The sequence below is a fragment of the Prunus avium genome, chromosome 7 (assembly GCF_965620075.1).
Source record: "Prunus avium chromosome 7, drPruAviu1.hap1.1, whole genome shotgun sequence".
Lineage (NCBI taxonomy): Eukaryota > Viridiplantae > Streptophyta > Magnoliopsida > Rosales > Rosaceae > Prunus > Prunus avium.
In genome coordinates this window covers 31,904,513-31,921,376 of record NC_142290.1, presented here as the reverse complement: position 1 = coordinate 31,921,376, position 16,864 = coordinate 31,904,513, and the positions used below count along the sequence as shown (strand labels likewise).

The 16,864-nt window shown below is 35.6% G+C and overlaps 3 protein-coding genes and 1 pseudogene across 6 annotated transcripts; all 4 read left to right on the top strand.

The window, feature by feature from the left end:
* Positions 1-7: 7 nt before the first annotated feature.
* On the top strand, positions 8-6,077 carry LOC110752993 (golgin). Of its 3 annotated transcripts, XR_015825632.1 has the most exons (13): positions 8-136; positions 215-325; positions 433-498; positions 595-681; positions 781-1,371; positions 2,049-2,528; positions 2,794-2,855; positions 2,940-3,045; positions 3,189-3,268; positions 3,505-3,834; positions 4,013-4,353; positions 4,968-5,097; positions 5,594-6,077. XR_015825632.1 is itself a non-coding variant. In XM_021953785.2 (11 exons), exons 1-11 carry the CDS (start codon positions 71-73, stop codon positions 4,053-4,055), a joined length of 2,022 nt encoding a protein of 673 aa, XP_021809477.2. In that variant the 5' UTR covers positions 8-70; the 3' UTR covers positions 4,056-4,463. The 3 variants fall into 3 exon arrangements, 1 of the variants encoding a protein (XP_021809477.2); XR_015825633.1 differs by lacking the exon at positions 4,968-5,097 and having other exon boundaries at positions 5,594-6,075; XM_021953785.2 differs by lacking the exons at positions 4,968-5,097; positions 5,594-6,077 and having other exon boundaries at positions 4,013-4,463.
* A 1,817-nt stretch (positions 6,078-7,894) lies between these two features.
* On the top strand, positions 7,895-10,050 carry LOC110752982 (methyl jasmonate esterase 1-like). The gene is made up of 3 exons (XM_021953770.2): positions 7,895-8,372; positions 8,463-8,591; positions 9,432-10,050. The coding sequence occupies exons 1-3, from the start codon at positions 7,986-7,988 to the stop codon at positions 9,699-9,701; spliced, it is 786 nt and encodes a 261-aa protein (XP_021809462.1). The 5' UTR covers positions 7,895-7,985; the 3' UTR covers positions 9,702-10,050.
* LOC110752986 (uncharacterized) lies at positions 9,938-12,391 on the top strand (annotated as a pseudogene). Its single transcript, XR_015825793.1, has 7 exons — positions 9,938-9,943; positions 10,470-10,517; positions 10,785-10,848; positions 10,933-11,038; positions 11,182-11,261; positions 11,500-11,736; positions 11,878-12,391. The product of XR_015825793.1 is annotated as an uncharacterized LOC110752986 (transcript).
* Positions 12,392-13,696: 1,305 nt separating this feature from the next.
* On the top strand, positions 13,697-15,827 carry LOC110752984 (methyl jasmonate esterase 1-like). The gene is made up of 3 exons (XM_021953774.2): positions 13,697-14,209; positions 14,418-14,546; positions 15,443-15,827. Exons 1-3 carry the CDS (start codon positions 13,823-13,825, stop codon positions 15,710-15,712), a joined length of 786 nt encoding a protein of 261 aa, XP_021809466.2. The 5' UTR covers positions 13,697-13,822; the 3' UTR covers positions 15,713-15,827.
* The last annotated feature ends 1,037 nt before the right edge of the window (positions 15,828-16,864 follow it).

The following is a 16,864-nucleotide window of genomic DNA, read 5'->3' as shown; positions in this document are numbered from 1 at the left end:
TCAAGACTCAGTTTTGAAGCTGAAGCGGAAGTTGAAGTTGAAGCTTTCGCCTTTCCTCGTCGATTTGAAAATGTGCAGTGATTCGAAGCTCTCGCGGCTCTGCCGTTTGGTCGATGAGTGTCTCCGTCCGTACACTGTACGTTTCTCCCTACTCTATGATTAGGGTTTCATTTCATTGGTTGTTTCAGAAGCTCAATTCTCTGTTGCTTTGCAGGAATCCGGTGTCGTTTTGGTGACCAAAGAGCGAGAAATCCTGGTCACTCTCTCTCAGCTTCTTCGACAAGTCAAGCTCTTGACCCAAGCACTTGAATCCGACTCTGATAATGTCAGTCTCTCTCTCTCTAAAAACTTCAAATTTGACTTTTTTGGATAAAACCCCAATGAAAGGCGTAAACTTTGGAGTGTTTATCTTCTGTTAATCCTTGTGATCAGGGCCCGGTGATAGGATTGGATTGCGAGAGTGATTGCATGTGTCTAACTAAAATCGTAACTCGCTTGGTAAGTTCAGCTTCTTATTTCCAAGTAAATAATTTTTTGTGGACATTTCGGAGTACATAAATGTTTGAGCTTAAAATTTTGTTGCTTTTTCAACAGGTAGTTTTGCTGACAGTGGAGAGTCAATATGTCAAGCATCTGACGTGCAATGTTCTAGTTGCTGTCTCAGAATTCCTTGCTGCTTCGGTATTTTACAACTTTACTCCCTTAGAGATTGTATTTTTGTAAGTATGGTTGTTTACTTGGGTTTTGTGCTTCATTTTCTTACCTATATGTGTTTTGTAGGGAAGGAACTGGGGTGCCTTTATTCATTTGTTGTGTGTTTGTATGGATTTGGCGATCACTGTGGCGATTCAATGTACTTCATCACATTTGACAACTGAAGCTGATGATCTTCACTCTGGTTCATCAAGTTTAGTTCTTGTGTTAAAACCTAATCTGGAAAATGCTGACTCGTCTGTTGCAGCTGGTGTTGTTCGAGTTTTACGTGATATACGTAAATATTTGAAGTCGGAAGATGATGATGAACTTGTTGAACTGTTCTTTGATAATGTCAATTCTGTTCTTTCAACTGTCTCTTGGAATTTATTACAAGGGATTCATGTTGGACCAAATGTTGATGCTCAGAAAAGCTCTGGTGCAGATGTTTTATTTCAAAGATCGTTGTTTCTGGGAAACTTGGTTCAGTTTCTCTGTTCCTTGGCTGAGCAAAGTGGTTCTATGGAAGCTGCAAGTGGATCTGTAGATAAGCATCATCCAATTATTTCTACAATCATCAACCTTGTACCCAAGCTTTTATGTTGGTGCCTTGGTGAGCAAGCAGATTGTGTTAACTTTAACAAGTGCATCTCTCAATACTTTAGACACAAGTTATTGGTATGAGTTAGCCTGAGTCTTTTCTTTGTGAATAATGAATGTGCAGAAGTTAACTGTTGATGGTCAGAAGATCTTACAAATGTTGGTTCTGATTCTAAGCCGAAAATCTAAGAATGGACCAAGTGTTTGATGTCATAATGCATTGATAACTGTCTAACATTTGCTATTTGAAAAGGTCTTAAGCAACAGGCCTTACTGTTAGTACTGTTATTTTCCGGGGATGAAGGCTTAATTGAGTTGGGCTGATTAATACCTAGAATTCTAAATCCTTCAATCTAACGCAATCAGAACTAATTATGATGCTAGAGTGTTATCTAGGCATTCATTGTAGAGACGCTAGTGAAGATTTGTTTCTTCTTTTTGAAAAATTAATCTCTCATAGAACAATTTCCTTTGTATTTTATTATGAGAATTTTATATGTTAGCTTTCTTTGTAATCCTTATAGTTTTGCAGTGACACTTATATAAATTTACAAAAAGAAATGCACCAGATCCTTTGTGAATGTTATATTTTATATGTGATGATTTTATTAAAGACATGCTTCTTGACTAGTTTTTACAACAATTAGCTGGGAATGTGAGGTGTTTGTGGATATATATTAGATTATTTCTTACGCTTGTGTGATGCACTGTACGGAATTTGATCATAAGTATACTGTGCTAAACATGTCCTGCAGGTGCTCATGATCAGGCTCATTTTCCAAACTTGTCAGGAATTCTCAATTCTTGTTTCATGGTTGCAACTTATTCATAAGTACTTTGAAGACCTTTTACAGAAACCCATTACTCTTGAGAATGATCAGGATGATTGTCTGGAAGGCTCTCCGTTTCTTTCCAGTGTTTCTGATGCAGAAGTAAATAGTCTGTCTTCTCGCCATCTGCAAAGACAGGCTGTTTTCCTTTTCCTGAGGTGTTCTTTTAGCTTGATTAGCACAAAAGGAGGCACTAACAAGAAATGCGCTTGTACAACTTGGAACTTACACTTGACCTGTGATTCAAATGCAGAGCTTCTGTGTTGTGGGAGAAAGAAAGGTCTCTTGGAGCTTTATAACTGGCTTCAAGGGCATCTTCCAGCTAATATGACAGTGGACCATGAAATGTATTTTGTAGAATGTGTTGACTTTGCCAAATCCTTCGTCCAACTGTATATCAAAGAGGTATGTCTTCTTTATCTTTGAAACTAGGAGTTTTTTTGTCTATGTTTATATGCGACATGATATAAGCAAAATAGGCAACCTATTCACCCCAGACCCAAAAAAAGAAAAATTGCATCCATATTTTGTTTTGTCTATCTGAATGCATCATCTTGTTCAACAATTTCGCATACTAAAATTCTGCAGTTCTGTATTCTTCATTTGTTGTATTTCTTTTGCAGTTTTTTAGACTCATGTCCTCATTTCTTGCCTTGTTTTTGAACTGTAGGATGATGTATTATTTAAAGTGCTCTTGCAACTGCTTTGTGTACCTTGTTGTGCAGAAGAACAGTAAGGAATTAATATCCTAGTTTTCCGTTGTTCTAAAAGTTATCGTCATGGATTCCTTTTAACAAGATTTTTGGGTTTATATAGGGATGAAAAGGAAAAGGTTGCATTTGAGGATTCAAATGGCAATATACTTTTACGTGTCTCAGATCTTTTCAATCCTATACTCTTGTTCCATCTTTTCCTATTAGAGGCAAGATGCTCACTGTTGGACATTTACATATCTGCATTTCCACTTCGGCATGCCTCCTGGTTGTTAATTTGAAGTATATGGTATTGCAGAATAAAAAGGAATCACTGACATTGTGCACTTTCTTTTTTCTTCCTATTTTGCAGTTGAGCTATGACCATCAGGTGCTTCTTGATTACCTTATTTCAAAAGATACTGGAATCAGTTGTGCAGAATATCTTTTAAGGTCTTTTCTCTTTCTATGCCTTCTCTTAACTTATGAAATCAAACCGTGGTGGGCTGCATTTTTCTGGTGTCAACCTCGGTGAACTAAACTATAAAACATTAACCCTCTGCTTTTACACGACTTCTTAACCAATTAGCAAAACAAGAATCAATTTGTTTGACCCCAGACAGTTGCTTTTAATTGCCACTCATTGTATCTTTGCTTTGCTTCTTACCGTCCTTAATGCACTCTTATAGGTGCTTGCGTAAAGTGTGTGATTCATGGAGCTTATTTGTGGAATTTCTAGTGGGTGGGCAAGCTACAAATCAATCATTTTGCAAGAAAAGAAAAGTTTCATTGGGTGGCTCGAGTTCCTGGGGAGAGGATTCTCTTGCACCAACGAAAAATCATCTCACATTTCTTGATGATGAACCTGATGAAGAAAATGAAAATGGCTGCAAGCACACCCAAAATGGAGGACAGTATTTCAAAGAAGCCAAAGAGTGCTTACTTTCACTAAAAATTTCTATTGAAGGTCTACACCAAAAGAATCTGTTTCCTTACAATCCTAATGTTCTTCTCAACCGGTGCGTCTCTTTGAAATGAGTTTTATTATGCTTCCCAGTAAACTAGTGATTGCTCTTAATATAGAGTTTGATTTTATTTTGAATTTACTGCAGTCAACTTCTTTCTTTCACTTTTAGTTTCATTCATTCCTCGTGAACGGGACTTATCCAAACTAAACTGGTTGCTCTTTGCTTGCAGCTTAACAAGATTTCAGGAACTCTGTTTTGAGGAAGAGAAATAAACTTCTAAAAGAATGAACTTATCAGCACAGATTTTTGCAGAGCATCATTTATTCCTTCGAGTTGAAGTGATAAAATGAGATCTTGCCAACCAGTGAGGCCAAGTCTCGACGAAAACTCTTTGAGTTTCTTTGAGTCAGGCAACTGGGCCAGAGTCAGACAATGCTGGAAAAAGTGCTTCGAGATCCTCATGACTCTTTGAGGCCATATATGGAGATCTTTTAGAAGTGAATGCACTTTGTGGATGAGCGTTGTTACGTTGAGCAGTGAAGGAATAGAAGAACAAGCTTTGTAATTAAGGTAATTTAGATTCTATGTATAGAATTTTCATTTTTTTCCCCAACAAGGATATGCGAAGAAATCTAATTCGTAGCATATTTAAATCCACGAGATGAAGTCAAAGTGATAAATGGTTCTGATCACATGTTCATGTTTGTTGTCTAGACCAGTAAAGCTGTTCTCCCACCTGCTAATGCACTATACGTATTCGATATGAATAAACTATTGTCAAAGAAAATCACTTGATATTGGTGTAAATGAATTCTTCTATCCAAACTATACGAGCTGCCAGAGACAGATAGAAAAGGACTTAACCTAATCACAAATATAAAATTAAAGGTTCCTTGAAGCCGAGAGAGAAGGATGAGTTAGGTATTATATATGTATGCAGTGTCAAAACTGATAAAAGAAGACCCCAACAATAAGTCTTGTCATTTCAAAACATAAACTTCTGGTTTGTTTTTCCTTGTTACTTGGCATAATGGCAAGAACAACGGTATAGGAATCGCCAATTAATCTGTTTATTAACATTCGGTGAACAAAACTTGGTGAACAAATTTGGTGACTGTAGAAGTACTGGTACAAAAATTCAACAATTGAAAATATATGGATTTACTAATTATAATATGTTACAGGTTAGTAGTAGATTGGAATTTATGGACTCTCAATATTGATTTGATAAAGGACTCAAACAACCCTCCAACATCGGCAATTTTTAATCCCCAACGTATGACTTCAGTGTTGTACCAGCTGTCGCCACCAGAGGTAAATCTTGAGGAAAAAATGCGAGAATTTGAGATATATGATATATCCATACTATTATATAAACTTGGAAAATGTCAATTATAATTCACATTTTCAGTAATTAAAACAAATCTAAATCTAAATTTTAAAATGAGTTATTAACTGTAATGATTCCTGAATTTATATCCAAGTTTCATTTTGGTATTCCAACTCGTTTTTTAGTTTTTGTCGTCCTTCCTCTATCTATCCCACGCATTCCAATTTCGTGATTTAGTCAAATTTCATCAATTAATTGGTCTATTAGATTAGATAATCAAAGTGGGTATAAATTTAGAAACCATAACGGTTAAAAACAACCCTATTAAAATTAAGGCTGCCATAGTTATTATGCCCATTTTATGCTGTGGAGGAGTCAGTCTACATCCATCTAGGTTCAATTTTCCAATTGCTTAAGCTTCTACATGTCCTTTTTTTTTTCTTTCATTTGTTTATTTATTTTTTATTTGGATGTCAACAGGACTTAGCACTGGCATTGTCATCGCTGAGATTTTTCCCTCTCTTTGATGAGGAAATAAAACTCACCAAGGAGAAATATGGGTCGGTTCCCAGAGTATATATCGTGTGCGACCAAGACCTTACCATTGGGGAGGATGTACAACGGTGGATGATCAAGGAAAGTCCTCCACATGAAATCAAAATGATAAACGACTCTGATCATATGCTCATGTTCTCCAAACCGTAGGAATTCTTCTCCACCCTCCAAGAGATTTCTGATCAATATTCTTGAACATCGTGAGCACCTGATAAATTAGCTAGGAGCTTGTCATCATTATAGATGATGCAGTTATACTAGCTAGCCTTTCTGACCCACTAGGGCCTGTTTGATAATCATTTCAATTTTAGTTTTTAGTTTTCATTTTTTGTGCTAGAGTATAGAGGAAAATGAGAGTGAGGATGAGATTGAGAGAGAGGAGGATAGGGCAGGATGAGAGGGAGGAGTGATAAAAGTGAAAACAAAAACTTGAAAGTGAAAACAATTTGAAATAAATTTTAGTTTTTAGTTTTTGTTTTCACTTTTGTTACTCCTCCCTCCCATCATCTCCTCTCATCTTCCCTCTCAATCCCATATGCACTCTCATTCTCACTTCCATTCTCCCTCTTTTTCCTCTATACTCTAGCATGAAAAATGAAAACTAAAAACCAAAATTGAAATGATTATCAAACAGGCCCTAAAATTGTGAAAAATAGATACGCCAACTAGTTGGTGTAATAAATTCCATAATAAGTATTTAAGTTAAGAATTGGTTACATACTTCTAATCTCGGTCATTGGATTGCATCTAAGAGAATACAAACACATTTAATGAATGTAATCCAACGGCTAAAATTAGAAGTATGTAACTAACTCTTAACCAAAAAAACAAAAAACTTATTGAAGAATCTCCCATATCGAAAAAATATATATAACAGTGTGCTATTAATCTCATGTAATCTTTTCTTTTTGGGGAATAATGCTTTTTTTTTTTATAGATTGTATGATATCATAGATGAGCCTTTATTTGAGGAAATAATTAAAAGTGAAATAGTTTGCAGAAATTTCCTCCTAATGATGCACATATGTAGTTTACCAAACAAATAGAAGTAAAATATTTTGCACAACTCTTTTCCTTAAATCTCCGCTCGTTGACCAAGAGAAAATTTGCAATCCTGCTTCCTTTAAGACTTTCTTTTTGAGGAGTCGGCGTGCACCTCAGACTACAAAAATGAGAACAATAAAGTTGAATATTGGACATCAATGTCTTCTTAATTTTGCTAACTCAACAGCCAACGGCCGAGTGGAAAAAGGGCCTTTATTTGCATATTAGAGGTCTCAGGTTTGAACCCCTTATAACATCTTGGTTGTGTGTGTGAAAAATATCTCCTTCCCTGTAATTTAGACTATCGCTTGTACTAAAAAAAATTACTACCTCAACAACTTAAATACCCCTAGGGCACTTACTTAGCACTATTGAATTATACAGAATTGCATGGATGTTCTTGAATTTTCCAAAATAAATAAAGGTCGTAATTCCTATCATTCTTAAAAAATGAGAAAAATAAATTCCTTGACGTGGGATTAAGACAAACTCAAGGCCGGCTTTCCACTACTAGGCGGCTAAAACAATAACAAGGGGAACACTAGAGATACACTCCAACATATTACAATAAAACTAAGACTATACCAAATGCCAAGCAAAGATTGATAAATTAAATAACAAGGAGCATATGTGATCAGCTGAGCATTTTGAGTATTTCGTTTTATTTGTTTGCCTTTAAGAAGCATTTTGTGCTAGTTCATGGAGCTAGCCATGGAGCATGGTGTTGTTGTCAACTCTATTTAGTTGATACATCAAATAACTAAACGATCTCGAATTTGATTGAGTTTTTGCACATATGATCTTTAAATAGTGATTTAAAAGATGAATGATTTAGATGATGACACGTATATTGTGAAGATTGCTTAATCACACCACACTCAAACCTCTCAGGACACCCAAGGCACCCAAAACCTTACAAAAGGTCAGTTCATGATGCAAAGGACTCAAAAAAGATTATACACAAAAAGAGTGACACGTGAATGCATAGTATGGGTGTGGACAATCTGGCAGCCTCACCGCATTTTGTATGGATAGCGTTTATCTTGAGCAAGCTCATTCATAAATGTCTAAACTTTTGTGAAAGATAAAATCAATCAAAATCAATGAATTTGTCCTTTTGTTTTCAGAGAAGATTCAAAATGGACTTGGAGAATTATGACTTTGCCACTCAGGGAGGAATAACTACCATTCAAAATGGACTTGTGAAATATATATAGGCCAAGAAAAGAGGCAAAAAACCTTAGAATTTTCAGTCTCTCTTTGCTCACTAAGAATGTGTTCTCGATCTCCAAACCCAGAAGCCCAAAAGAAGCATTTTTTGCTGGTTCATGGAGCTGGCCATGGGGCATGGTGTTGGTACAAGTTGTCAGCTCTGCTCATCTCTGCAAGTCACCATGTTACAGCTCTAGACCTAGCAGCATCTGGAGACAACCCAAAACAGATAAATCAAGTCCATTGCTTGGCGGACTATGTTGAGCCGTTGATTGAATTCATGGAGTCTCTCCCACCAGAGGATAGGGTTATCTTGGTCGGCCATAGCATGGGTGGGGCCTGCATATCTATTGCCATGGAGAGGTTCCCTGAGAAAATATCTGTTGCTGTATTTGTCTCCGCTTTGATGCCTGGCCCTACTTTGAGTTACTTGACCACAGGTAAAGAGGTATAGTTATCAGTTCCACACATATACCCTTTTGTTTAATTTTTTCCATATACCCTTGAAAATATATTTACTAATAATAATATGTTACAGGTTGGTAGTAGATTGGAATTAAAGGATTCTGAATATAGATATGATAAAGGACCCAACAACCCTCCAACATCGGGAATTATTGGTCCCCAACGTATGACTTCAATGTTCTACCAGCTCTCCCCCCCAGAGGTAAATTTTGAGGGAAAAAGGCGAGAAATTGGTTGAGATATATCTATACTATTATATAAACTTGGAAAACGTCAATTATTTCCATTTTAAGTAAAACAAATCTAAATCTAGAATTTAAAATGGGTTATTTACTGCAATGGTTCCTGAATTTATACCCGAGTTTCATTTTGGTATTCCAACTCGTTTTTTAGTTTATGTCGTCCTCCCTCTATCTCATGCGTTCCAATTTCATCATTCAGTCAAATTTGGTAAATTTTTCCGTCTATTGGTGAAACTCGGGTATAAATTTAGAAACTATGATGGTTTAAAAAAAAATAAAGGTGGACCCAGGAATATTTGTAGGGATAGGCAAAATTTATTTTTTTTGGGGTAAATTATAAGCCCCTGTTTGTTACAATTTGTTTTTTAATAAGAACTTTTTTTTCAATATATTTTCTTCATTATATTTAGAACTTTTTGTTATTATATGACATTTGCAACAGAAAAAATATTGGAATTATTGATAATATTATTGAAATATTTGGAAGAGATTAAAGGGAAACAAAGAAAGAAAGAAATTTTTTTTTGTCCATGGCGGGCTGATTTATTTCTTTGATTGGTCTAGATTGAGCCCTACATGATAAGCCTAATCTCAAAGTGAGCACATGCTAGCCTATTCGTGCATCCGCCCTTGGAAAAAACCCTATTAAAATTAAGGGTGCTATAGTAATTATGCCATTTTATGCATGTGGAGGAGTCAAGTCTACATCCATCTAGGTTCAATTTTCCAATTGGTTAAGCTTCTACATTTCCACTTTTTTCTTTGATTTGTTTATTTAGTTTTGATTTGGATGTCAACAGGACTTAGCACTGGCGTTGTCATCGCTGAGATATTTCCCTCTCTTTGACGAGGAAATAAAACTCACCAAAGAGAAATATGGGTTGGTTCGTAGAGTATATATTGTGTGCGACCAAGACCTTGCCATAGGGGAGGATGTGCAACGGTGGATGATCAAGGAAAATCCTCCACATGAAGTCAAAGTGATCAATGGTTCTGATCATATGCCCATGTTCTCCAAACCGCAGGAATTCTTCTCCACCCTCCAAGAGATTTCTGAAAAATATTCCTAAACATCGTAAGCACCCACCTGATAAACTATAGCCAGTAGCTTGTCGTCATTGTATAGATAGATGCAGTCCAACCAAAGTCGTCTCCTACAACATATGTTTTCTGCGAAGCTTCTAGTGTACGTAACAATATTGCTGTTGTTGCCACCCTTAGCAAAAGAACGGTGAAGTTCATTATATCTGTACCCTATATAGGGAAATATGTATATGTATGTATCAAATGCCTTGTCACAATTTACATGACTGTATAAGCCAACTTTCCGGCAGCTATGTGGGTCGCCTAACCCCTCTTGTCCTTCTGTATCTGCCAGTGATAGATTGGAAAGAATACGCGACAACTATTTGTTGAGTTTATGCTTTTTAAGTTTTTATTTTGGCTTCCCTTGACAATATTGTAATAGGACATACATTGTAATTACCCAAGCTCAAGTTTAGTTTAAGAATAGTTTCTCTAAGTATTTTTATCTGGCTACTATCTTATGGAAGATCAATCATATTGGGCAAAGATAATTTGTGCATTGCATCATATTGCATTCATTATATTTCTTAAGATTATGACTAGTCATCTTGTTTTTGTATGACTAGTCAACTTTTGCATCAGCAAGTTTTCCAGCTCATTGGTTTTCAGCTAGATCCTACCAAACCTTTTTGTCCTATTCTACGAATTTTCTCAGCTGTCATGTGTACTATTCTGACATAGGAATTTTTGGGTAAAAGCCAAATGATTCCTCATTTGGCAGCCGTCACTTTTGAGGTGAGTTTTTGAAAAAGTTTCTTCCATCCTTTTGCTCTCTCTTCGTCCAACTGTATATCAAAGAGGTATGTCTTCTTTTTCTTTGAAACTAGGAGTTTTTTTTTGTCTATGTTTATATGCGACATGATATAAGCAAAATAGGCAATCTATTCACCCTAGACCCAAAAAAAGAAAAATTGTATCCATATTTTGTTTTGTCTATCTGAATGCATCATCTTAGTCAACAATTTCACGTACTAAAATTCTGCAGTTCTGTATTCTTCATTTGTCGTATTTTTTTTGCAGTTTTTTAGACTCATGTCATCATTTCTTGGCGTGTTTTTGAACTGTAGGATGATGTATTATTCAAAGTGCTCTTGCAACTGCTTTGTGTATACCTTGTTGTGCAGAAGAACAGTAAGGAATTAATATCCTAGTTTTCCATTGTTTTAAAAGTGATCGTCATGGATTCCTTTTAACAAGATTTTTGGGTTTATATAGGGATGAAAAGGAAAAGGTTGCATTGGAGGATTCGAATGCCAATTTATTTTATCGTGTCTCAGATCTTTTCAATCCTGTACTCTTGTTCCATCTTTTCCTATTAGAGGCAAGATGCTCACTGTTGGACATTTACATATCAGCATTTCCACTTCGGCATGACTCCTAGTTGTTAATTTGAAGTATATGGTATTGCAGAATAAAAAGGAATCACTGACATTGTGCACTTTCTTTTTTCTTCCTTTTTTGCAGTTGAGCTATGACCATCAGGTGCTTCTTGATTACCTTATTTCAAAAGATACCGGAATCAGTTGTGCAGAATATCTTTTAAGGTATTTTCTCTTTCTACGCCTTCTCTTAACTTATGGAATCTAAACCGTGGTGGCTGCATTTTTCTGGTGTTGACCTCGGTGAACTAAACTATAAGACATTAACACTCTGTTTTTACACGACTTCTTAACTAATTAGCAAAACAAGAATCAATTTGGTTGACCCTAGACAGTTGCTTTTAATTGCAACTCGTTGTATCTTTCATTTGCTTCTTACCGTCCTTAATGCATTCTCTTTTAGGTGCTTGCGTAAAGTGTGTGATTCATGGAGCTTATTTGTGGAATTTCTAGTGGGTGGGCAAGCTACAAATCAATCATTTTGCAAGAAAAGAAAAGTTTCATTGGGTGGCTCGAGTTCCTGGGGAGAGTATTCTCTTGCACCAACGAAAAACCATCTTACATTTCTTGATGATGAACCTGATGAAGAAAATGAAAATGGCTGCAAGCACACCCAAAATGAATTTCATTATGCTTCCCAGTAAACTAGTGATTGCTCTTACTATAGGTTTTGATTTTATTTTGAATTTACTACAGTCAACTTCTTTCTTTCATTTTTAGTTTCATTCGTTCCTCGTGATCGTGACTTATCCAAACTAAACTGGTTGCTCTTTGCTTGCAGCTTAACAAGATTTCAGGAACTCTGTTTTGGGGAAGAGAAATAAACTTCTAAAAGAATGAACTTATCAGCACAGATTTTTGCAGAGCATCATTTATTCCTTTGAGTTGAAGTGATAGAATGAGATCTTGCCAACCAGTGAGGCCAAGTCTTGACGAAAACTCTTTGAGTTTCTTTGAGACAGGCAACTGGGCCACAGTCAGACAGCTGGAAAGAGTGCTTTGAGAGCCTCATGACTCTTTTGAGGCCATATATGGAGATTTTTAAGAAGTGAATGCACTTTGTGGATGAACGTTGTTACTACGCTACCCAATAGAAGAACAAGCTTTGTAGTTAAGATAATTTAGATTCTATGTATAGAATTTCCAATTTTTTTCCTCAACAAGGATATGGGAAGAAATCTAATTCGTAGCGTAGTTAAATCCACCAGATGAAGTCAAAGTGATAAATGGTTCTGATCACGTGTTCATGTGTGTTGTCTAGACCTTCAGAATATTGCTAAAAAAATACTCTTAAACATGAGTACCTGCTAATGCACTATACATATTCGATATGAATAAACTATTGTCAAAGAAAATCACCTGATATTAGTGTACATTAATTCTATCCAAACTATACCAGCTGCCAGAGAAAGATAGAAAAGGACTTTACCAAATCTCAAGTCTTCCTAATCTCAATTGTCAAAGAAAACTATACCTGATATTGATGTACCCCAAGTCTTCCTTATTATCTCAAACATTCTTCTCATTTCAAAATATAAGCTGGTTTCTTTTTCCTTGTTACTTGGCATGATGGCAAGAACAACGTTATAGGAATCGCCAATTAATCTGTTTACTTAATTTTGCAAATACACATAAATATTTCATTAGAAAAATGAGGTTCAAAATAAGCTCACATTGGAATATTATCATTCGGTGAACAAATTTGGAACAAATTTGTTCACCGTAGCAGTATTGGTACAAAAATTCAACAATTGATTTTTCTTTTATTGCATAAGATAATAGTTTCTCCCTTTTGATAAAATATTTTCTTAATAATTTTAAAAAAAACACTGGACAAGCACACTGGACAAGCACCATGTACTTGCCAGTAGGGTTTCTCCCTTTTGATAAAATATTATCAAGGAAAATCCTCCGCATGAAGAGAAAGTGATAAATGGTTCTGATCATATGCTCATGTTCTCCAAAACGATGGAGCTCTTCTCCCACCTCCACAAGATTACTGAGGTGCACCTGATAAGCAGCTAGGAGCTAATTATCATCATTGTTCAGATTGTGATGCAGTATATATATAATTTGGATAAAGTTCTATAAAATAAAATCAGTTAATTCCATCCATTCAAGCTCGACAAATTCAACACTACGGAGTTGAAAGAAAAGGAGCAACGACAAACCAAATATTGTCTAGAAATAACGCCGGGTAAGCAATTTAAAAATACGAGAGAGTATTTTTGCTCACCGCCCTTAATTGGTGATGACTATTACTGCCACGTTCATTGTGGCGGGATTGATGAGTCTGATTATCTATCTACTACACCAATTTCCAAAATTAAAATTTTAAACTTTCCAACCCCAACCATTTAAAAGAAACCAAATTCCTATAATTCTTTATAGAAGAGAATACCTCAAGGCCGGCTTCAGAAAAAGAAAGGATGCTATGCGGCTATAAGCGTTTAAAACAATAACAGGGACAGTAGAGTTCCACTCCAACATGACAAACCAACTGAAGCATAGTAGTTTGCTTATGTTAAAGTAAATAGAAACGACACTGCTGGCTCACGGCATTTTGTAGATATCGATGGCTTTTATCTCTATCAAGCTCATTCACTAAACTAGCTAGACCAAGTCTTAAAAGTACTTATGATGTTGTGATAGATTAAAAATTATATATAAGCTTCACTAAGTCAAGCATTTTGTGCATTTCCTTTTATTCTCTTTGCTCACTAAGAATGTGTTCTCGATCTCCAAACCCAGAAGCCCAAAAGAAGCATTTTGTGCTGGTTCATGGAGCTGGCCATGGAGCATGGTGTTGGTACAAGTTGTCAGCTCTGCTGACCTCTGCAGGTCACAATGTTACAGCTCTAGACCTAGCAGCATCCGGAGACAACCCAAAACAGATAAATCAAGTCCATTGCTTCGCGGACTATGTTGAGCCATTGATTGAATTCATGGAGTCTCTTCCACCAGATGAGAGGGTTATCTTGGTGGGCCATAGCATGGGCGGGGCCTGCATATCTATTGCCATGGAGCGGTTCCCTGAGAAAATTTCTGCGGCTGTATTTGCCACCGCGTTGATGCCTGGCCCTACTATCAGTTACTTGACCATATTTGAAGAGGTATAGTTACGTATAAAACGATATTCTATCATAATTTAATCTAAATTATCGGGAGGGAGATTCGAATTTGGTGCAAAGTGGGGAGATATTCTATTACGGAGAGGGAGATTCGAACTTGGGTGCAAAATGGGGAGCAACTTTGTTGATTATTTTTATTATATACGTATCCTTGAAAATAGATGGATTTACTAATTATAATATGTTACAGGTTAGTAGTAGATTGGAATTTATGGACTCTCAATATAGATTTGATAAAGGACTCAACAACCCTCCAACATCGGCAATTTTTGGCCCTCAACGTATGACTTCAGTGTTCTACCAGCTCTCACCACCAGAGGTAAATTTTTAGGAAAAAATGCGAGAAATTGTCTGAGATATATCTATACTATTATATAAACTTGGAAAATGTCAATTATTCACATTTTAAGTAATTAAAATAAATATAAATATAAATTTTAAAATGAGTTATTTCATGCAATGGTTCCTAAATTTATATCAGAATTTCATTTTGTTATTCCAACTCGGTTTTTAGTTTTTGTCGTCCTTCCTCTATCCCACGCGTTCCAATTTCGTCATTTTGTCAAATTTCATAAATATTTTCGTCTATTAGAGAACCAAAGTATGAAACTCGGGTATAAATTTAGAAACCATTGACGGTTAAAAACAACCCTATTAAAATTAAGGGTACTATAGTAATTATCCCCATTTTATGCATGTGGAGGAGTCTAGTCTACATCCATCTAGGTTCAATTTTCCAATTGGTTAGAGCATCTACAATCATGCTCTTCATTTTTTAGTTAAAATTTAGTTTAAAACGTATAAAAACTATTTTAGGAGCTTTCTATAAAATTTTAACTACAATCATACTCTCTAGTTTATTGAGTCATAAATGTTATAACTCTTTTTTAATTGGTCCATCTCTATTAAAAAATAATATAAAAAATAGTTAGCATTAATTAAAGATTTAAAATACTCATAAAATAAAGCAGCATTAAATTATAGGGAGTCACTAAGAGTCATTTTTCTCTCCTCAAATTTAGGAGCTTCTAGAAGTCTCCATATTTTAGGAGGTGGATAGGGAGTATGGTTGGAGTTGTATTTTTCCAATTCCTCCTTAAAATTTGTCTAAAATGATGGTTTAGGGAGCCCATTGTAGATGCTCTTAAGCTTCTACGTAACGTTTCCTATTTTTTCTTTAATTTGTTTATTTATTTTTTATTTGGATGTCAACAGGACTTAGCACTGGCGTTGTCATCGCTGAGATTTTTCCCTCTCTTTGATGAGGAAATAAAACTCACCAAGGAGAAATATGGGTCGGTTCCTAGAGTATATATCGTGTGCAACCAAGACCTTACCATTGGGGAGGATGTTCAACGGTGGATGATCAAGGAAAATCCTCCACATGAAGTCAAAATGATAAACGGCTCTGATCATATGCTCATGTTCTCCAAACCGCAGGAATTCTTCTCCACCCTCCAAGAGATTTCTGATCAATATTCCTAAACATCGTGAGCACCTGATCAATTATAGCTAGGAGCTTGTCATCAATGTAGATGATGCAGTTATACTAGCTAGCCTTTCTGACCCACTAAAATTGTGAAAAATAAAATCACCAATTAGTTGGTGTAATAAATTTCAATGTATATACATTCTCCAATAAGTATTTAAGTTAAGGATTGGTTACATAGTTCTAATTTTGGTTGTAGGATTACATCTAAGAGACTACCAACACATTTAATGAATGCAATCCAACGACCAAGATAACCAATTCTTAACAAAAAATACTTATTGGAGAATCTCCCATGTCCAATATAGATATAGCTGTGTGCTATTAATCTCATGTAATCTTTTCTTTATGGGGAATAATGCTTTTTTTTTTGGTTGAGATTGTATGATATCATAGATGAGCCTTTATTTGAGGGAAAAATTAAAAGTGAAATAGTTTGCAGAAATTTCCTCCTAATGATGCACATTTGTAGTTTACCAAACAAATAGAAGTAAAATAATTTGCACAACTCTTTTCCTTGAATCTCTAGCCTCTTCCGCTCGTTGACCAAGAGAAAATATGCAATCCTGCTTACTTTGAGATTTTCTTTTTGAAGAATAGGCGTGCACCTCAGACTACAAAAATGAGAACAATACAATTGAATACGGGTCATCAATGTCTTTTTAATTTTGCTAACCCAACAACCAACGGGGTCTAGCCGAATGGAAAAAGGTCTTAACTTGCATACTAGAGGTCTCAAATTTGAACTCCTTATGACATCTTAGTTGTGTGTGTGTGGAAAATACCACATTTCATATAGTTTAGACAATCGCTTGTATTAAAAAAACATTTACTACCTCAACAACTTAAATAACCTTAGGGCACTTACTTAGTATTATTAAATTATACAGAATTGCATGGATGTTCTTGAATTTTCCAAAATAAATAAAGGTCGTAATTCCTATCATTCTTAAAAAGAGAAAAATAAATTCCTTGACGTGGGAAGACAAACTCAAGGCCGGATTTCCACTCCTAGGCGGCTTTAGGTGTTTAAAACAATAAATTGGCGGTTTTACCCCTGGCTGACCTAATTTATTCACTAATATTCTTATTTTGAAACCCAATCACAAATGCCCCTTATAAAAACTCCCTATTGACAGCCTATTACC

Bases quoted from the DNA above. Each gene is read 5' to 3' on its own strand.
- LOC110752982 (XM_021953770.2), top strand. From the start codon at position 7,986: ATGTGTTCTCGATCTCCAAACCCAGAAGCCCAAAAGAAGCATTTTTTG. The intron at 8,373-8,462 runs GTATAGTTATCA...AATATGTTACAG, and splicing joins ACTTGACCACAGGTAAAGAG to GTTGGTAGTAGATTGGAATT. The intron at 8,592-9,431 runs GTAAATTTTGAG...GGATGTCAACAG, and splicing joins ACCAGCTCTCCCCCCCAGAG to GACTTAGCACTGGCGTTGTC.
- LOC110752993 (XM_021953785.2), top strand. From the start codon at position 71: ATGTGCAGTGATTCGAAGCTCTCGCGGCTCTGCCGTTTGGTCGATGAG. The intron at 499-594 runs GTAAGTTCAGCT...CTTTTTCAACAG, and splicing joins CTAAAATCGTAACTCGCTTG to GTAGTTTTGCTGACAGTGGA. The intron at 3,046-3,188 runs GCAAGATGCTCA...CCTATTTTGCAG, and splicing joins TCCATCTTTTCCTATTAGAG to TTGAGCTATGACCATCAGGT.
- LOC110752984 (XM_021953774.2), top strand. From the start codon at position 13,823: ATGTGTTCTCGATCTCCAAACCCAGAAGCCCAAAAGAAGCATTTTGTG. The intron at 14,210-14,417 runs GTATAGTTACGT...AATATGTTACAG, and splicing joins ACTTGACCATATTTGAAGAG to GTTAGTAGTAGATTGGAATT. The intron at 14,547-15,442 runs GTAAATTTTTAG...GGATGTCAACAG, and splicing joins ACCAGCTCTCACCACCAGAG to GACTTAGCACTGGCGTTGTC.